The 21,536-nt window shown below is 42.9% G+C and overlaps 2 protein-coding genes across 2 annotated transcripts in view; both read right to left on the bottom strand.

Annotated features, from left to right (window-relative positions):
• Positions 1-2,493: 2,493 nt before the first annotated feature.
• On the bottom strand, positions 2,494-9,360 carry RHOXF2B (Rhox homeobox family member 2B). Its single transcript, XM_010341785.2, has 4 exons — positions 9,280-9,360; positions 8,711-9,101; positions 8,016-8,061; positions 2,494-3,537 (listed from the first exon to the last, which is right to left on the bottom strand). Exons 1-4 carry the CDS (start codon positions 9,356-9,358, stop codon positions 3,208-3,210), a joined length of 846 nt encoding a protein of 281 aa, XP_010340087.2. The 5' UTR covers positions 9,359-9,360; the 3' UTR covers positions 2,494-3,207.
• A 557-nt stretch (positions 9,361-9,917) lies between these two features.
• Positions 9,918-21,536, bottom strand: part of LOC101036325 (uncharacterized) — a 63,872-nt gene continuing 52,253 nt past the window's right edge. Inside the window, exon 4 of the mRNA XM_074391576.1 lies at positions 9,918-10,007. Within this exon, the coding sequence (XP_074247677.1) occupies positions 9,918-10,007 (90 nt within the window). The remainder of the gene's footprint in view (positions 10,008-21,536) is intronic.

Genomic DNA, 21,536 nt, shown 5'->3' with positions numbered 1-21,536 from the left:
GACCTGATTGTTTCCTCCTTTCGCCTACGCCCAGCAAGGCTGATGGCTGCAAGTGCTAAAATCCTGTCTAAATCCTGACATTCCTTTTTTACATATCAATTTGACTGGGCCACAGGGTGGTCAGCAATTTGGTCACACATTACTCCTGGTGTGTCTGTGAGGGTGATTTAAGGTGAGATAAACATTGAAGCAGGTAGACTCTGTGAGGCCGACTGCCCTCCATATTGTTGGCGGGCCTCACCCACTCAGCTTAAGGCCTGAATGGAACAAGGCTGTTGTTAACTGTCTCTCTACAATAATAATTGGTTGCAGCCAGAGCCAGGGAAAGGCAGTCTCCCAATAAATGGAAACACATGACACTGGTGATCAGCAGCTTCCCAGTAGATCTCAGGAGTTTGGCCAGTGGGCTCAAACATGTGCATTAAGAAACAAAATTGCAGGCTTTATCTGACATACTCTGGGGTCATTCGATTGGTGAGGGAAGAACGCCTCAACTGAGCATGGATACAACTCTATTAAACACACTGTGCATGCAACCTCTCCCTCTGTATCGATCAAGACTTCTCTCACGTACTTTTTGGTTTACAAATTGGCAACCAACTGGAGGGACTCTGAGTGGAGGTGGCCCGGCCCTTTAACAAATTTCCTATGGGTGTTGGGTACCAGCATGGGGTATCTTTATTGCTTAAACCAAAAGGAAAATTTTCTGAGACCTGGGAGCTCCCTCTGTTACTTCTATAGAAAGGGGTCCCAATCCAGACCCCAAGAAGGGGTTATAGGATCTTGCACAACAAAGAATTTGGGGTGAATCTACAGGGTTAAGTGAAAGCAAGTTTATTTATAGGGGAAAGGAATAAAAGACTGTCTACTCCATAGGCAGAGCAGCAGCATGGGCCACTGGTTGCCTGTGTTTATGGTTATTTATTGATCTTATGCTAAACAGAGGGTGGATTATTCAGGAATGTGAAGGAGAGAGAGCTTTAACTCTGGCTTTGTCAAAGGGGTGAGAAAGCTGGAAACAGATATGCACTAGAAGTTGAACTTTTGGGTTTAAAAAATAAAAATCTGTTGTAAGTTTCCTAAGAGTAAATCAGTTAACTGAAGAAAATGTTGTTGTTCTAACCAATTATTTAGTGTATTAGTGTTTTTTTCATTCCAAAGCCCAAATTCTAGAAAGACTATTAAAAATAATTTCCTTTTAACTAGAGCCAACTTGATCATGTAGAGTTATTTTTTTCTCATAAATTCTCTTTTTACAAACCTTATTACAAATTACACAAACTGTTTATGACATGCTTGGACTTCCTGTTTTATCCTAAACATCCCTATTTTGTAAACAACCAGTTATTTTAGCACAAGAATTTACAATACAATTCTGGGCATGGTGGCTCATGCCTATAATCCCAGAGCTTTGGGAGTTCGAGGAAGGTGGATTACTTGAGGCTGGGAGTGTGAGACCAGCCAGACCAACATGGGAAAACTCCACCTCTACAAAAAATACAAAAATTATCCAGACATTTTGGCACATGCCTGTAGTCCCAGTTACTCCAGAGGCTGAGGCACAAGGATTGCTTGAATCCAGACAGTGGAGGTTGCAATGAGCTGGGATCACGCCACTGCACCCAGCCAGGGCAAACAAAGCAAGACTCTGTCTCAAAATAAATAATAAATAAATAAATTTATAAATAAATAATTTACCATAGAGGATTCTTTCTCATATAAATTTTTTTCCTTTTAACCTCTCTTACCCCAAACACCTTTTATATCTATAAAATTCTTTATCTCTCCCTTATTTACTGGTTTCTTTTACCTTGTTTCATAAATAACCTTTAAATAATTTTTGAATTAGACAAAACTTATTTTACTTTACATAAAAAATACTTTTAGAAAAATGTTTTCCGCTGAGCGCGGTGGCTCAAGCCTGTAATCCCAGCACTTTGGGAGGCCAAGGTGGGCGGATCATGAGGTCAAGAGATCGAGACCATTCTGGTCAACATGGTGAAACCCCGTCTCTACTAAAAAATACAAAAAATTAGCTGGGCATGGTGGCATGTGCCTGTAATCCCAGCTACTCAGGAGGCTGAGGCAGGAGAATTGCCTGAACCCAGGAGGCGGAGGTTGCGGTGAGCCGAGACTGCGCCATTGCACTGCAGCCTGGGTAACAAGAATGAAACTCCATCTCAGAAAAAAAAAAAAAAAAAAAAAAGAAAAATGTTTTCCAGTAATTTTTTAAAAACATTGAAAATGATGCAAACATATAATTAATGTTTAATATTTGATTAAGTATAACTTTAGACTTTAAATTATCTAAGTTTATTTACAAGCATGTATTCCATTATATTTACATACTTAATGAATTTTTAGTTTATGGAGATTACTTAGGAAAACTGTGGCAATCATCATTTAAAATTGTTTATATCTGTGTTTTTCAGTGTTTAAGTAAGACACATAAGGCTAAATAAACGAGGTTTTTTTTTGGCCAATAACTCAGGGTTTAGTTGTTTTTATTAAACCAACAATGTTAAATGCTTTATTTATGTAAAACATTACAAAAACAAAGCTAATTCTCCTTTTGGTTGCAAGCTTCATAATGCTTTATAACACTCATGCAAATGTTGACACCTTTTAATATCTGCCAGAGGTACATAGTAAACTACTTGAGAAATCTAAAGAATAATATATGTTGACAATTCTGAAGACATTTCTAATTATATTTTACCAATAGTTTCAAAACCAGGTCATTTATTAAATATTTACTAAAGTCACATGAACTTGAAAAAGCATTTAGGCTTAACATTTCTATTATTCAGATATAGTATTTAAGTGATTATTTTTTCTTTAGGCCAGTGAATCAGAGCTCATTTATATATTTTTGGTAATGAAACACTGTATAGGTGACAAATAATACATAAATGTATTAGACATGCACATAGAAGTAGGTGTTATAGATTCGCAAGACCTCTTTTTTATTCCTCCTATTTCAGACTCCCAACTTCATGGTAAATTGTTTCATAACCCTAGGCATTTGTCAGCTAGATAGTACTAAATTTGCATACTAAAGGAACAACTCTCAGGGTCAATGGGTCAATGTACTTGTACTTTTTGTTAATATATTTAACAGATATTTGGTGAGCTCTTGATGGTGTGCTATGCAAAATATGAATCTGGCTCAAAGACACTGGCAAGAAGTGGCACAGAGACTATCCCTTAGACAATGGAGAATGCGAAGAAATGGACAAAAACAAAAGAGAATGGGACAAATTGGGCCTGGACAGGGTAAGGCATAGGTGGATTAAGCAAGGGTGAAGGAGAAAAGAAAAGAGGAGAAAAAGGTGTCATGGGGAGCACAGGCTGCCCGAATAGCTGTGGCTGCAGAAAAAACCATCTTCCATCCCACTCCTGGATAAGGATGGCATTATAGGGGATAACCACGGGTACCATGACAAGCTGGCTCGTGTGCATGGGGCGCGACATGTTTCTCAATCTTAATGCCCTCTGACGTCTCCTCCAGCGGGCTCTTCTATTCTCAAACCAAATCTTGAATCAGAGGAAAAAGGAACAGATTTAGTATACTGAACATTTCATATAATCATGGAAAAAACACAACAGGCATCTCTCTCTGTCCTTAATGTTTTCAATTGCATCAAGACAAGCTACTTCCTTACTACTAAAATATTTTAGAAAGGTGAACACCAGACCTTTCCCCCAGTGACCTCCAAGGGTGTGCTACCTATGCTCTGGCTTGGCTCTTTTCTTTTTCTCTCTCCTCCTATCTGTAATACTACTTTTTTCACTTTTGGGTACAGGTGTAGCTGATGAATGGGACTTGGTCCCTGCTGCTATTGCTATGTGTGGTTCATCTGCTTCTGGACACCTGACCATCAGCTATCCAGCTGCCACCAACTCCTACTTAGGAGGCTACTGTTACCTTGGTCATGGGGGAAGCTGAGCTTGGAAAACAAGGGGGCATACCCCTTAAAGTCATACCAAGGGGAACGGCCCCCATTTTTGAAAAGCCCATCCTTAGCATAAAGTCAAAAATCAGTAGGAGCACACTGTATTTTAAAACAAGTTTTCTTTCCTTCAAGAACCTCTAACAGGTCATTCATAGTCCAAAACTTCTTGAGAATTGAAAAGATGGTATTGCAAGGCATGTCTGGGCACCGGGGACCCAGGGAGCTTGTGGATTGTCTTGCTGGGAAATGGGGGTATCTGAAGCCCTGGACACTGTCTTCATATTTCAGCTGGAAGTTTTGTGGAAGAAGGACACAAATGTCCAAATTCACAAAAATTCTCAGAAAGCTTTGCCCAGTTGAGACTTTGGGGGAAAGGAAGCATTGCTGATTCTGCATGCCCCAGCCCATCCCTCCTTCCAGACCTTCCCGGGCTCAGGACAAGGTCGGATCACTTGGTTCTCCCTACAGTCCCGGGTTCTGGGACAGAGACTTGGTTGCTCAGCTCTGCAGGATGCCTTCAGCCATCTAGCCCCGCTACTCAAGTAGAAGATCCCAATCTCATCCACATTCCCAAAGCGAAAAAGTCCAAGCAGGCATCTCTGAAGATGTTCAGTAGTAATGTAAAGCAAGTATCAAAAACACTACTCCCTAAACACCTACCAACTGTTAAAAGAATAAAACCTGTCCATTAAATAACACTATCACCCCAGCTTCTAATTAATGACATTTCCATTGTATTTTTATCCTTCTGGAAGTTCCCAAACCGCACAATTTATGGGACAAAGGTCCTCCTCTTCCTGTTTGATGCCCCATTTTCTTCTCCCATCTTTACTATTTGGAGTCCTTCTCCCTCATGAATATATAGTCTAAATTTGAAGTCTGTTGTAATAGTGCTTATAAAGAGGCAACTCAAATGTACCAGTGGTCAAAGGTTCATAACAAAAGCAATGGCCAAAAGTGGGCTAAATGTACTGTGGGCCAACATTAGGTCCCTATTCTCATTGTTGGTTTTATTAAACAGCCCTTACTATCTTTACAAAATAGAAGGATGAAACATCTATTGAAAGTTGTTTTGAGATATTCATGCTGAAATGTTTGGCAATAGATAAGAACGTCATGCCTTTTTCCTTATTTGCTGAGTGAGAGTGGTCATTTTCCCTTTAGAACTGTATTGAGTGAATGCTAGGTAAACCTGGGGAGGGGCAAGGCAATTCACCAAAACGTCAATATTTCTTCTCCCCCAAAGTTGCGCTGTCTGCCTGAGAAAGTGGAGGGCAACAGGATGCCATCACTCAGTGCCCCATTTTGTCAGGCTGCTTTTCTACATGCCACCATTGACAGAACCTCAGCACAGTTCCCTCACTGCACTCACACACGTGTGCTCTGTAGAAAAGCTATTAAGACCTTCCAGATTTTTCTTTCTTGTTTTCCTTTTTTGCAAATATTCCTTTGCATCCATTCACCTATAAATTAATTATTATTGAGCAAATAAGAAGCTATTTCAAATTACCAAAGGTAAGAGGTCTAGCTTGAACTGAGAGCCATCCCCCACTATCAACACATTTCAGAAAATGCAACTCTTGATAATAGTACCACAAACTAGAAGAAAAAATTTCTTAAATGTTAGAAATTGCTCAAGAAAACATTCACTGATGAATTTGGTAGTTTCAAAAGTTGAACGCAGGGCCACGCATGGTGGCTCACACCTGTAATCTCAGCACTTTGGAAGACAGAGGCAGGCAGATCACTTGAGGTCAGGAGTTTGAGATCAGCCTGGCCAATATGGTGATATCCCGTCTCTACTAAAAATACAAAAATTAGCTGTGCATGGTGGTTTATGCCTGTAATCCAAGCTACTTGGGTGGCTGAGGCAGGAGAATCACTTGAACCCAAGAGGCAGAGTTTGCAGTGAGCTGAGATCGTGCCACTGCACTCGAGCCTGGGCTACAGAGCAAGACTCTGTCTCAATAAAATTTTTTTGAAAAGTTGAATGTATGGCCGGGCGCGGTGGCTCAGGCCTGTAATCCCAGCGCTTTGGGAGGCCAAGGCGGGTGGATCACGAGGTCAAAAGATCGAGACCATGCTGGTCAACATGGTGAAACCCCGTCTCTACTAAAAATACAAAAAATTAGCTGGGCATGGTGGCGCGTGCCTGTAATCCCAGCTACTCAGGAGGCTGAGACAGGAGAATTGCCTGAACCAGGAGAATTGCCTGAACCCAGGAGGCGGAGGTTGTGGTGAGCTGAGATCGCACCATTGCACTCCAGCCTGGGTAACAAGAGCAAGAAACTCCGTCTCAAAAAAAAAAAAAAAAAAAAAAAAAGGCAAAAATTAGCCAGGTGTGGTTGGTAGTAGTTGCCTGTAATCCCAGCTACTTGGGAGGCTGAGGCAGGAGAATCGCTTGAACCCAGGAGGCGGAGGTTGCGGTGAGCCGAGATCGCGCCATTGCACTCCAGCCTGGGTAGCAAGAGCGAAACTCAGTCTCAAAAAAAAAAAAAAAAAAAAAGTTGAATGCATGCAGTTTCCCCAAGACATAAGTGTGACTGTATACAATTTTTGCCCAAGACTTCTATCCTTTTTAGGTTGCTGGAAATTTGTTCAAAATTAATTTTTTTTTTTTTTTTTTTTTTTGAGACAGAGTTTCACTCTTGTTACCCAGGTTGGAGTGCAATGGCGCGATCTCGGCTCATGGCAACCTCCGCCTCCTGAGTTCAAGCAACTCTCCTGCCTCAGCCTCCCGAGTACCTGGGTCTACAGGCACGTGCCACCATGCCCAGCTAATTTTTTTTTTTTTTTTGAGGCGGAGTTTCACTCTTGTTACCCAGGCTGGAGTGCAATGGCGCGATCTCGGCTCACCACAACCTCCGTCTCCTGTGTTCGGGCAATTCTCCTGCCTCAGCCTCCTGAGTAGCTGGGATTACAGGCACGCGCCACCATGCCCAGCTAATGCTTTGTATTTTTAGTAGAGACGGGGTTTCACCATGTTGACCAGGATAGTCTCGATCTCTTGACCTGGTGATCCACCTGCCTCGGCCTCCCAAAGTGCTGAGATTACAGGCTTGAGCCACCGCACCCGGCCTAATTTTTGTATTTTTAGTAGAGACGGGGTTTTACCATGTTGACCAGGATGGTCTCCATCTCTTGACCTCGTGATCCACCCATCGCGGCCTCCCAAAGTGCTGGGATTATAGGCGTGAGCCACCGCGCCCGGCCCAAAATTTATTTTTTAGTTTGTTTTGGTTTCTAGAGAAATTTCCAAAGGTTGCAAACCTTTTCCCTGTCTCTACCATAATGCACAACCAACTAGGTCAGGAGTGTTTTCAGGCTGGCATATCAAAGTATTTCAGAAAATTAAAAGTTAGAGCTGCTACTCTCTACAAGGCTTTACCAAATACTTAAAAACAACAATAGGAAAGCCAGGCAATTTAACTTTAAGCTGCCCCCTGCCTATGAGTCTCAGCTTAAGAAAACGTATTCTGGTTGTGAATTATTCCTTTACCCCAATGCCTAAACATTTACAAATTCTTAACCAAATAGTTTATGCTTGGTTTTAAATATATTGAATAATTTAGTTTAATGGAGCTCTTTGGATAATTCCCATGTCAGAAAACCCTAGTATGCCTCCACATGAAAGTGCTACTTTGAGTTTACCAGTGCTAGGAGTCGAACCTTATCATATACTATGCTACATTTAATTTATACTGTTATATAACATATACATATATATTTGTCATTTGGAACATATATTTATACATTTATAATTTTAATATATAGCATTAATATAATTTAGACACAGGAATACAGGAAATAATTCAGTACTAATTTTCTTTTTTTCCGTGGATAGTCATGTTCCCTCTGGTAATGAGAAATTTCCACAAGCCAGCTTTTCTTACCCCATTTTCCAGCCACAAAGATCCCAAAGTTCACACCTCATTTCCCATACATGAAAAAGGCAACAAAAACCCCAACGTGGCAATGTCTAGGTTAAAGTTGTGTCTAAGCCCTGAAGCAGGTTTTAGAATGGCTGCCCTGCCCAATTGCTTTTTCCCATTTACTGACCTGCACTGCGACTTCAGTCACATTCATGCGTCTTGCAAGCTCGTTTCTGCGGAAAAAAACCACATATGTTCAGCATTTGGATTTACGGGTATCGTTTCATGCTTGTGTTTAATCTTTTATTCCACTAACTCCCCTACATCCAGTAGGCTGTTCTGTAACATCCAGCTGAGCCTCACATTAGGAATTTTCTCTCAGGCCCCAAATTAAGGCAATGCCACAAAAAAAAAAAATAAAATAAAATAAAATAAAAAAAATCAGTAATCAAGATAAATGACATTCTAATATAATATTTGAAACTTAGAAAAATAAATGCCAAAGAAACCCATGACAAACAACAGACTTCTCAGAATTTTAAATAAAGGCAGTATGCGACCCTGCACTTATCACGCCTTAGGCTTCTCACCTTTATTTCTGCCTTGGCTGAATTACGAGTTACTTATCATAACAGACCTCAGGCCAGAGTTGCCCAACTTGGTGCATTTAAATTCTGCATGATGCCCACTAGGCATAGCCCCACTCCAGAACCAACCAGGTGCCAGGGGTCGCCGAGGAGGGGACGGCAGCGACTCCAGGTCCTAGGTGGTTTTTGGTTCAGGAGGGGATTTGGGTGGAGAAGCGCTGGGGGAGAGCCAAATGTTTCCCTGGAGCAGCACGTGCTCCCTGCAAACAGCTGCCAACTAGAGCAACCGGCTTACCGTAGGAACTCGCCGGGGAACTGAGAGCGCCGGAAAATGCCTTCCAGCTCCCGCCGCTGGGATGCAGTGAAGCTCTGGACGAAAGGCCGCTGCCTGTTATCAGGCTCCAGTCCCGAGCTGGCACCCTGGGGAGGCGGCTCCTGTCTGGGTTCCCTGTTGTTGTCCTCGCTGTGCTCACCGCCGCCATTGCTGCCGCCGATGCCCTCGTGGTTTTCGTCTTTTAGGGGGCCAGGAGCTCCTGCGCTAATGCCGCCACCTACATTTTCTTCTCCGCCATAGGCTCCTGCCGACTTTTGTGCGGCTGCTGCTGTGCCTTGCTCAGGTTTGGGCTGTGTCTCCCCTTCCTCCTCATCGGACTCTTCAATAAGAGACAGCACCGCAGCCTCCAGACCTGGAAAAGTAGAAACCGAAAGAGAAATATCAAGGCATTGGAGCGGAGGGTGTGGGAAGGAAGCTCTGAAGGGCTGCACTCAGAGCAGTGGTGGTGCCAGGCCACCGTCCAGTCCACGCGCCTCTTGCAGGGAACCTCAGTTTCCTGAGATTGCTAAAGCACGTGTCCAGGCACTGACCCTGTAGTATTTCTTCCTCGTCGACTTCAGGACTGAACATGCTGGTGATACCCTGGCTGGACCTGTCCAGTGGCTCCATGCCGTCAGTGCTGTGGATGGGGCTGTGCGCTTCTGCAGACTCTGGGCTGGGAGCTCCTACTCTCTCCTCGGCGGGACTGGAACTGCGGCTCGCAGTTTGGGAGGGTCTTCTTTTTCTAGCGGGTAGACTCGGTTGCTTACAGTGTATCCATTTAGAGACCTCCTTTCTTGGGTTTCTTCTTCCTGCCAGTCATTGTGTGGGCTGGGCCTACTGAGGTGCGCATGCGTCAGGGGCTTGGCCTCGCCCCGCGTTGCAGGGAGCACGGAGTCTCGGGGAGCAGGGTGGGGGGATGCTTGCACGCGTTGTGCTGTAGATGTGCTTGCGTGGGTGTCGTACTTGGGTCTCCATGTTGCATCTTAGCTGCCTACTCTGGTCTTGGTGGAGAGTCTTCCCAGAGGAAGCTGCTGTGCAGAATTGGGCAAGCAGATTTGCCAAGTGTAACAGGCCGACCTCATGACAGTCCCAGAGGCCTTGTAGAAGTGTTTCCTCTTCTCCCAGCCCTCCAGATCCAGTAGTTAGTATTTGACAGGGGTTAGAAATTAAGCTAACATACAAGAAATTAACTTAGGAGCCTGCCATGCTTCTCAGGCCTCCAGGAACGGGAGCTTGGGACTGGATTTGCAGGATGTGCCAGCTGCTTAGATGCACTCTGCAAAAAGTAAGCAAAAAACCAGAAACAGAATTAAAGAAAAAATTAACAGTGTGCCCCTTGAGAAAATTTATTGCCTATTGGTTTTTAGAAATGAATCCGTGTTAGGGTACAAGTATAGAAAACTTCACAGTGCTTACTGCTTCGAAGAACCCTTACACTGCACAGCCTTTCTCTCTGTTTTTAAAAATTATGTTTGCAATTGTTGGTGTTGCAATGTCTTTGTGTCAGCTTCTGTGTCTCTAGTTGAATACCCTCTACGAAAGGGCACATGTCCCTTGTGTTGGGCCCCTGTCGACCTGGATGAATCCCCTCTTTCCTGCTGCTGCCTTGTCCCCTTCTCACTCCTCCTGGCTTTTTCTGAAAATATTTTTCTAAGCCCTTTCTGAGCTTAGAAAAATTGTATTTACTGTCCAATTAAAGAGAACCAGGCCACACTGAAGGCTCTGTGTTTTTTGTTTCAAGAAGCATTTTTTTTTTTTTTTTTTTTTTTTTGAGACGGAGTTTCGCTCTCATTACCCAGGCTGGAGTGCAATGGCGCGATCTCGGCTCACCGCAACCTCTGCCTCCTGAGTTCAGGCAATTCTCCTGCCTCAGCCTCCTGAGTAGCTGGGATTACAGGCACGCGCCACCACTATTTTTTTTTTTTTTTTTTTGAGACGTAGTTTCGCTCTTGTTACCCAGGCTGGAGTGCAATGGCGCAATGTCGGCTCACCGCAACCTTCGCCTCCTGGGTTCAGGCAATTCTCCTGCCTCAGCCTCCTGAGTAGCTGGGATTACAGGCTTGAGCCACCGCGCCCGGCCCTCAAGAGTTTCTATGGTACCCGTTGTTTTAGGAAGAAAAGGTAGGTGGAAACCGGAATCAGTGTTCTTTTGTGATGCCCGTTGTTGCTTTGCTTTGTGGCAAAATAAGAGCTTTGATCTGACTGTGTAACTTATGGTACTCACAATGGCTGAAAAAGCACCTTTGTTGACCCCCTCAGTGATATTACCACAGGTTAGTGCATTGTATAAATGAGCCAACAAAAGCCTGTTTATTAACATTGTTAAGACATATTTAATGGCTCCTGCCACTGCAGGAAAAGACCAAATGAAATAAATTGTCCAGTTACGATGTGGCCTTTCTCCTCTGTGCACTTTTCCTCTCATGCAGTAGACCCAGTTTATAGATTTCTGACATGTGGTACCGTCCCTAATGGGTTTCTGTAAATATCTCTCTACTGAGTTGACTCCTCTATTAACAATTCATTTTCATAACCCTACAATGTCCAAAACCCTGACTTCTCATGTTACACTGATAGAAGGAGTAGAGTGACTCATCCCAAAGTTCTGGTGATGCCCCTTCCTTCAAAATACCTATCTGTTTTGGTGACTTGGTTTGTCATCCTTGGTGTTGCATCATGCGTCCTCTATTTTTATTTGGTATGAGCCAAGGAATGATGCACCACGATAGCCAGTGGGAGCCACTGTGGCAATTTTTTGCCATGTTTCTTTATCCTAAATATATCAACTTTGTATTTTCCAGCCTTGATTTTACCAAATTCCTGACCAAGTAGGTGGCTTATTACCCACCAACCTGTAGTAGGTAAAAAATATAAACCTTAGGAGTATGTTTGTCTATTGCTAGGAGTATTGGATGCAGCACAGTCCATTGGGCACTTTGGTCTATTCCCCAAATGGAAATTGAACTATTTGAATAGGGGTGATAGGCTGTAGCTGTTCATTGTTTGGTTCCCTTGTACTGCATACTTGCTCCATCAATCAAGAAAAACCATTGCTTTTTTGTTTTGAGTGTGTGGCCTAACCTCTCTACAGTCCCTATTGAGCTAGAGTGGCAGGTTTTGATGAGTTAACCTCAGTAGCAGAGTATATGGCTATTTCCTCATGGAGTTGTGATACTCCAGTTGGCCCAGGTTTAACTTAATCCTCTAGATATCATTTCCATTTAACGAAGAGGCCTCTGTTATAGCCCAATTCTACCAGGATCTTTTTCCATCACTCAGGGCATAATAGGAATCTTAGTTCACAGGGTAACTGGCTCTCCCCCAGTAAAGGCTTCAGTTTTGATATGTTCCCACTATGCCTTCAGGAAATGCCTCTCTAATGGAAAGTACTTTAGGGCGAAGTCTGAAAGCTGCTTACACCAAATGCCAATGCTTAATCGTTTAACTGTTCATTTGGTCCAGAGGTTGCAGGTAGCAAATTTTGGGGTGGCTGAAACCTCTAATTGTAAGTCCTGCTCTCGGGGCACTCATGGGAGAGTTGACATGATAGCCTCCTTTAGTTTATCTAGAGCCTGTTGTTGTTCAGATTCCACTGAAAAGTCGAGGACTTACAAATGACAGGGTTGTTGTAGGCCATCAAATATTGGAGGTGAGGAATGTGTTGGTATCAGAATGTAAACATTCCTACTAAATCTTGGGCCTCCTTTCCCAGTGTAGGAGGTTGAGCACTACAAGTTTGTCTTTAGCTTCTAGGGTGATTTGGAATAATTCACTCTTCTGTGTTCCAAACAGCTCAAAAATCTAACAGACTCAGAGGGTCCCTGTATTATATGGGGCAATTTCTGATCCCCTCTCAGTGATGTGTTTACTCACAGTTGTGATGGTCTTTAAGACGGAGTCTTGGTCAGGTCCACTGAGGAGGACATCATCAATATAATGCCAAAGCCAAATTTCTAATGGGAGTGTGAGGCGGGTATCTAGGTGCTGTCATCAAAGCCTGTGTGCAATCACAGGGCTATTTAAGTATCCCACAGGAAACAAGAAAAGGTGTACGGTTGACCCTCAAAGGTGAAGTGTGGCTGACTCTCATATGGAATTTTTACGGGATAGAACAAGTTAGCCAAGTGTTACTCCAAATAATTCACTCTTAAAGGGGATGATATCTGGTAGAGGTACTCTAATGAATAGAATAGTCGGTTTTAACTGTTTGTAGTCTATAGTTAGCTTTCATATTAGTAATGGCTTTAAGCAAAGGCCATATCAGAGAATTGAACAGGGAGATGACTAAGTCAGCTCTGTCAGGCTGTAACACTTCAGTGCCTTGCCTTAGCTGGTACTGTGGTGTATTTACTGCCTGCACTGGTAGGGGAAGGTTAACTGGCTTTTTGCAGCTAGCACCCAAGAAAAGTATGAAAGCTTTAGGCCTGTTCCACGAGGTTACCTGCTAACTGAGTGGGTCCATTCTAATAATGAGAAAAAAGAGTATTCTTAGGGGGAACATCCAGGACAGAAGCATTTTGGCAAAACTGGCCCAATTTTAATAGTTAAATGGGTAATTACTCCTTTAATTAACCATCTTCACAAGCTGGACACCTCCAGGAGAGGGATTCCTGTAAAGAATGAGTGCTTCCTGAGATTGAAGAGATTTCATCACATAAGTCCAACAGAGTCAGCCAGTGTTGTTTATTTTTTGGATCAAGACAGATGTGGAAGTTAGCACCGTTTCCAAAGGGGAAGCCTGCTGTGGACTGTAGTCTAATCCTAGTATCATAATTCCTCTCCCTATTATCAGAGATCACCCATTTTGAGACTCCCTCATCTCTTAAAATCCAATGTAACTTCTTGTTAATCTCAAGATTCACATTTAAGCAGGAACCTACCTGTAAGTGGTGCGTTTGGCCTAAGATGGTGAAGTGACCTTGCTGTTGGGAATTTTTATTTAGGCCAGGTGGCATATTGTTTGTAGAAGTAACATGCAACACTTCACTCTGACTTTGTCTTTCATGGGTTTCAGTTACATCCAGGAAAACTATGACCTTTTGAATTGTTTTTGCATTTGTCATCATTGCCAGTAAGGAGGACCTGTACTTGTCAGGAATCACCCTGATAAATAACTAGATAGACCCAGGACTCCATTCAGCCTCTGGCAGGCTTGCCAAGTAAGTCACTGTGCTGCATATGGTCAGTTGTCTGATAAGCCTACTCCAGCATCCCCAGCTGAATTTCCTTCGTGCCATGGGTGTGACTGGCTGGGACCGGTGTCACAGGCAGTAAGGGAATTTACCAAGATAGTCATAGGTAAATAGAGGCAGATTTATTAGAGAAAGTACAAAGACACTGTAAGGTAATAGATGTGCTTTGTTCAAGGATAGGCTGAGGTGGGATCTTTACATACTGCATGACTCAGTGAGTTTAGAGTACAGGCGTACCACCATCCAGTCTCTTGTCTCTCCCAGGGAACCTCAGTTTCCTGAGATCAGTAAAGCACATGTCCCATCTAGGCACTGACCCTGTAGTTCTTCCTCATCTTTGAATCCAGGGCTAAGCAAGCTGTTGATATCCTGACTAGACCAGTCCAGAGGTTCCATGCCCTGAGTGCTGTGGATAGAACTTTGTGCTTCTGCAGATTCTGAGCTGGAGCCACCGTGGTCTCCTCGGCAGGGCTAGAACTGTGACTTGTAGTCTAGAAGGATCTTCTGGCGTCTTGACTCAGAAACAGTGTATCCATTGATACCAGATACATGTGCAAGATGGAGTGGTTTGAGTCCCTAATGAGAGAACAGTGTGTTTCAAGGTACTGCCATGGTGGAATACAACAAAACCAAAATGGTATCGGCAAGGAAGCCATGCCCACTCTTAAAAATTCATTAAGTTTTTTTCTTGCCATACAAGACTTCTTTAAAGTAATTTTCTGTTAAAAGTATAAATGTAAATAATGCCATGAAATTATACACTTATTTAATGGCTAGAATGGCAAACTTTTTTTTTTTTAAATAATTGTACTATAGGCTCTGGGGTACATGTGCAGATCATGCAGGATTGTTGCATAGGTACATACATAGCAACGTAGTTTGCTGCCTCCATCCCCCCATCACCTATATCTGGCATTTCTCTCCATGTTATCCTTCCCCAAGCTCCCTACTCCCCACTGTCCCTCCCCATCCCCCACCAACAGACTCCAGTGTGTGATGCTCCCCTCTCCGTGTCCATGTGTTCTTATTGTTCAACACCTATGAGTGAGAACATGCGGTGTTTGATTTTCTGTTCTTGTGTCAGTTTGCTGAGAATGGTGGTTTCCAGATTCATTCATGTCCTTACAAAGGACATGAACTCATCGTTTTTTATGGCTCCATAGTATGCCATGGTGTATATGTGCCACATTTTCTTTGTCCAGTCTATCACTGATGAGCATTTGGGTTGGTTCCAGGTCTTTGCTCTTGTAAACAGTGGAATGGCAAAGTTTTTACATGGCCTACCACAGCAAAAGAAAAGAAAAAATATACCAAAAAATATTTTTTAAAGCTATTAATTGTGAAAATTATGGTCATCCTGTGAAGTGATTGCAATGCCTGCAGATAAAGAGTGATGGTTACAATATTTTCTCTGAAAATTATTTGATGACCAGTTTCACAATGCTTTGTTTTCAGCCTGAAGGAAAATTCTGTTTTCTTGGGTGAGCATGAACTTTCTGTCAGGCTGTCTGCTGCTTTTCATTCTTCACTTCCGTCTTCACACTTGTGGGTGTCCAGCTTTGGCCAAGCAATTGCATTTGGTGTGAGAGTTTTGCAAGGAGGAGGAGGTTTATTCATACCCCTGAAGCCACATGCCTTGGTGGGAATCAGGGAAGTCCATGAATTCATTATGCATTTATGCATGCCCCTTGGCCAAGTGGATTCTTTTTTCTTCTCCATTTGAGATTTTCCTTTTTTTTTTTTCTATTCTCATTGTATTGTGCTTTGTATAATTATCTACAGTAAGTCCCACATGTCAGTGTGTACATTCAGTCTGGAAATTGTTTCTATTTGATACATTTTGTGCCAGTTGGTCTATTCTTGCTCATTATTTTGTTTTTTCTACATTCACACTGAAACATTTGGTAGCCTAGAGATTTTCAGAAATAGGCAAAGAAAAGTAAAAGGGAAGAATTGAAGTCATACTTCCATTTTCCTTTCCCGTGGTTATCAGATTCATAACATTTTTACACCGTCAAAAGACATTTTTAGCCATATATGTTTCCTTTATATCAAAAGGAGATCTCCTATAGTCAGTTGGCATTTGCTTTCATGTATCTGACAAGTACCTGCTGTAATTATAGGTTAAGACGTCTCTCTCTGGTAACCTAGTCTCTGAATTTCAAAGCAGAGCTCTTGTACCTTAAGAAATTAAAATTCGGCTAGGCACGGTGGCTCAAGCCTGTAATCCCAGCACTTTGGGAGGCTGAGGCGGGTGGATTACAAGGTCAAGAGATCGAGACCATCCTAGTCAACATGGTGAAACCCCGTCTCTACTAAAAATACAAAGCATTAGCTGGGCATGGTGGCGCATGCCTGTAATCCCAGCTACTCAGGAGGCTGAGGCAGGAGAATTGCTTGAATCCAGGAGGCGGAGGTTGCGGTGAGCTGAGATTGCACCATTGCACTCCAGCCTGGGTAACAAGAGCGAAACTCCGTCTCAAAAAAAAAAAAAAAAAAAAAAAAAAGAAAAAAAAAAAGAAATTCAAATTCACAGAATTATATTGAATTATATTTAGGATGCCACTTCACTTAAAATCACATACAATGAGTAGACACTGACCTTGAACCACACATTGTTTGGGTAGCATACAATGGAACTACCTCAAGGGGCTGGGTAGAAAGCAAGCTACAGGTTTTTTTGATGGGGAGGATTACTGGAGACAGTTATCCCTTGTAACTTTCATCCCCTTTTTATTAGCAGCTAACATCTTGTATGCCTGTACTATGTGACAAGCAATAAAACAATTTCCTTGGATGATTTTGTTTGATCCTCAAATGAATCCTAATAGGTTCTAGCATATTCATTGAAAAAAGAGGAAACTTGTCCATGGTCCAAAGCTAATCAGAGAAACAGGATCTGAAGCCAAGTTTGTCTGCCTCCAGACAGACAAAGTTTAATTCAGTGGCGGTGTTCTGGGATGCCACAATTAGGGCAATCTGGCTTCCAATCCCAGATGTGCCACTTCCCAGCTGTTTCCATTTGGGCATTTTACTTAAGGGCTGTAGTTTCATCATTATCCTCTATAAGATGGTAATATTATATCACAGAATTGATGAGAATAAATAATACATGTAAGTGGCCTCCCACAATGCCCAGCCACAGAGTAAGCACACAGAAATGTTTTCTACTATTATTATATATTATCTCCTATCATCACATGATTATAACCTGTTGTCCCACCTTTCCTGTGTGGTATAATGGAAAGAGACTTGATTAAAAATAAGGTGGTCTGGGTTCTTGCTGCAGCCTACGCTGTCTTTTGTTACTTTGAATGAATTGCTTAACCTACTATATCTCTGTTGTCTCATGTGTTAGGCTATTCTTGCACTGCTACAAAGGAATACCTGAGGCTGAGTAATACATAAAGAAAAGAGGTTTAGTTGGCTCACAGTTCTACAGGCTTAACAGGAAGTATGGTGCCAGCATCTGCTTCTGGTGAGGACCTCAGGAAGCTTACAGTCACGGTGGAAGACAGACGGGGAGCAGGCATCTCACACGGTGAGAGCAGGAGCAAAAGAGTGGATGGGGGAGGAGCCACACACTTTTAACAATCAGATCTCGTGATAACTTGCTCACTATTGCAAGGACAGCATTAAGCCATGAGTGTTCCACTCCCATGACCCAAACACCTCTCATCAGGCTTCACCTCCAACAATGGGAAAAATACACATTACATTTCAACATCAGATTTGGGCAGATCACACTTGGTTAAATTTTTAAAATTATTTTTGTAGAGATCGGGGTTTCTCTATATTGCTTGGGCTGGTCTTGATCTCCTGGGCTCAAGTGATCCTTCCACCTTGGCCTCTCAAAATGCTGGGACTACAGGTGTGAGCCATTATGACTAGTCAAAAAATTTTTGATAATATGTTGTAGCAACTGCCCCCAACTCTAGCCTCAGGGACTTGTTATTTGCTGGTATATTTTTTAGTGATTGGCTGGATTCTTTTAATGAAGATTAGTCCTTCTCCTCATAGTCTTAAGCCTCTGATGTTGCTCTTCAGGAAGACATGACTTTGGGTGTGTACACAGTCACTCTAGAATGTTTTCAGCAATGCCCTAGGGCATAAATGGTTCTACAAACTAATGCAATTAAATTGTGGTTTCTTTGAAGAAATAGTTTTTGAGGTCCATGTCTGATATTTGTCCTGATACCAGGAGGGCTCTTACCAGACATCTTATTTCCTGGTTTCCTCCTGAAAACTATCCAGCTTATAGGTCATGCTTTATCTTCATTAGATCCACAAATCTCAACTGCCTTGTATGACAACCTCCACTGTTCTTGAGAACACTTTTAGGTTTGAACTTCATTTATAACGCTCTGTTGTAAATGAAGTCAATTCCTTTGGGAAGAGATAAGCAGCTATCTGTTTTGTAGCGTGTTTCTCCTCTAAGGCAAAATCTTTCAGTAAGAACTCTAGAGACAGGATGGGGACAGTGGCAAGCTTCTGTCTGAAGGGCAACCCCTTTCTATGGGCTGAGGCCTTAGTGGAGTGGGGTGCAGCAGCCTAAGGTGCTCTTGGCTTGTCTCTTTCCAGGCAAGGAAAACTTGAGCCCCAGTTTTCTCAGCGTGTTGCATCTGAGGTAGAGCATCCATTAAATAAGCGGGGGACAAAGTAGGCAGAGTGAATGAGTCAACATCTCTCATCTGTACTCACCTGATGCTTAGCCTCAGAAACAAGTAGCTGGTGTCAGTATGAATGATGCTGAAGTGCTGTCTCTCCTGGGAAGAAAGTCCTCTGGCTGGAAGCCAGAGGAGAGAGGGAGCCCTATGTTCTTGGCTGCAGCAGTCTGAAGTGGAATCTCTGCCTTACTGATCTGGGAGGGGGAAAGGAAGAAGCTGTAGTCGTTCAAATACCACAGACTTGGTTTTCTTACTGAATTTTTGCAGCTTCTGTTAGACAGATGTTTCTTCATTTGCTGTTTTCCCTTAGGATCATTTCCAAGGGCTTTAAGTTGTTCTTTTAAAAATAATATTTACCAGTTTCACTTGGGAGTGTATCAGCAGAGTTCCTTACGCTGTCATGCTGGAAGTTGAACTCCATGTTTGGTACTTTTTTCATTTGCACGGTGATCTTGTTTTTTTTTTTTTTGTTTGTTTGTTTGTTTTTTGCCTAGACAAAGTTATGAAGTGGTATTTTTTTTTTCTCACTTCATCAAGATCACAGAGTGTCTATGTGAGACTGTTTATGTTTAACAGGAAAACATCAAGACCTAGTTGTGAGTACCAGGCCAGTGCTGGCTGTCAGGGACTGTGATACGGTTTGGATTTGTGTCCCTATCTAAATCTCATGTCGAATTTGAGGAGGGGCTTGTTGGGAGGTGACTGTATCATGGGGGAGGATTTCCCCATTGGTGTTCTCATGATAGTGAGTTCTCAAGAGATCTGATGGTTTAAAAGTGTGTGGCACTTTCCCCCTCACTCTCTCACTCTCCTGTCACCATGGAAAGATATGCCTTGCTTCCCTTTCACTATTTGCCATGATTGTAAGTTTCCTGAAGCCTCCCAGTAATGTTTTCTGTTAAGCCTGTGGAACTGTGAGTGAATTGAACCTTTTTTCTTCATAAATTTCCCAGCCTCAGTTCTTTACAGTAGTGTGAGAATGGACTAGTACAGACTGCTTATCACCTTCTCGCAGTGTAGAACAATCGCTTCAGAATTATCCTATCTAAGGGGCAAGGAAGCTTGGGTATTTATCCACCAACTCCCAATAATCATTGGTTGAGGGCTGCTCCTGGGGGCATTTATTCCCCAGTCTTCTCTGTTCAGGCAGAGGGGCTTCAGACCCCAGAGGAAGCATCAAGCAGTTCGTAGTTGGGCCAAGTACATATGGCTGAGATCTAGTAGGACACAGACATCTGCTATAGATGACCTGCAGAAGATCTGGAAGGGCCAGGATTTGAGCTCAGTATTATCTAATGACCATGTCTTAGCCACCACTTGATTTGGTGAATGGAGAGGTTTGGAAAGAACAGCAGAAGTTTGCTAGAGGGGTTGTCAAGATTATTTGCCTGAACTGTTTCTCGTTTATGTATTACATAGACTGTTAGAGATACCTGCTCTGTTCCCAGCTCCTGACTAGACTCTGGGGTTGCAAAGATGAACCAGGCATGTTTTCTGCCCTTATGTTACAATCTGTCTGTTGAGGGTAGGATATATGAAAGGACAAGCCCACACTTTGTCCCCAGTCCGACCTGTGTTGGCTAGGGTGTCTTTCCTGGAGGATGTGTTCACTAAGCAATGGAGAGTATTTAGGGGACATCCAGCCTACTCTTCTTACTTTACAGATGAAGGAACACAGGCCCACAGCCAGGGAATGATCCGCAAAAGAGAACATACAGACTGCACCCTGGAGAAGGCCAGCCTCTAAGTGGCCATGCCCTTCCTTGGCTTCCCAGTCACCCAGATACAGGAATTGCTCACTCTCTCAGATTTAGCTCCTCAGCACTTACCAACTCTATCCTGCCCAGAATGCTTTACTTCAAAGGCCAGCTCTATTCTAAGCCTGAGCCTTTTTACCTCTATAAAAAGTAATCAACCTCCTCCAAATGCATTCAATATCTGGATGGGGAAGAATATGTGTATATACCAGGGTCTGGGAATTTTAAGAAACCATCTTAAAGTTTTGTGGGCTGCTTTTTCCCCTTAGGTGAATTTACACCGTGCTCTGTGGAGTTCCGTAGGGAAAATGAGCCACACAGAACATTTTCTTTTGAGACAGGGTCTCACTATATCACTCAGGCTGGAGTACAGTGGCACAATCTTGGCTCACTGCAGCCTTGACCTCACGGGCTCAGATGATCCTCCCACCTCAGCCTCCTGAGTAGCTTGGACTACAGGCATGACACACCACACTCAGCTAGGTTCTGTAGAGATACTTTTTGTAGAGATAGGATTTTGCCAGGTTGTCCAGGCTGGTCTCAAACTTTTGGGCTCAAGTGACCCTCTTGCTTCTGCCTCCCAAAATGCTGAGATTACAGGTGTGTGCTACTGCACTCAGCCAAAGATTTTTTTTAAGGTAAAAACAAAGTATGTTTTTATCTATTTCCAAACTTGGTAGCATGAATCTCCTAAGAAACTTTTAGAAGATGCTCTCCTCCCTTTTGCAAATATACTAAAACTATTTTATGAAAAGAGTATTGGGAATATGGACCCAACAATGACCCAAAACACAAGTTATCTTGTTGTGGAGATTTGGCTGGTGGTACTTTTGAAGTCGCCTAAAATAAGCTCTGTTACACTGATCTACATTTGACTATATCCTTTTTATAGCACCATAGAGGGCTTTCTGCAGTCCCAGAGCAATGGAGTGGCCTGCATAAGAGAACACACAGAACTCAGCTTAGAGGAGGCCAGCCTCTGGATGGCCATGACCTCCCCTGGGCCTGGGATGATTCAGTTAAGAGAAACACACACCAGCCCAAGTTCAGCTCTTCAGCACCTACCACACTATCCAGCCCAAAACTATTTCACTTAAAGGGTTAAAGATTCAAGTCCCTTCCCCAACCATGGCACTGGACCATTTTACCTCTAGGAATAGTAAACAACCTCCCCTAAAAGCATTCAGTG

Source organism: Saimiri boliviensis, chromosome X (assembly GCF_048565385.1).
Source record: "Saimiri boliviensis isolate mSaiBol1 chromosome X, mSaiBol1.pri, whole genome shotgun sequence".
Classification (NCBI taxonomy): domain Eukaryota; kingdom Metazoa; phylum Chordata; class Mammalia; order Primates; family Cebidae; genus Saimiri; species Saimiri boliviensis.
This window is presented reverse-complemented; position numbering and strand designations above follow the sequence as displayed.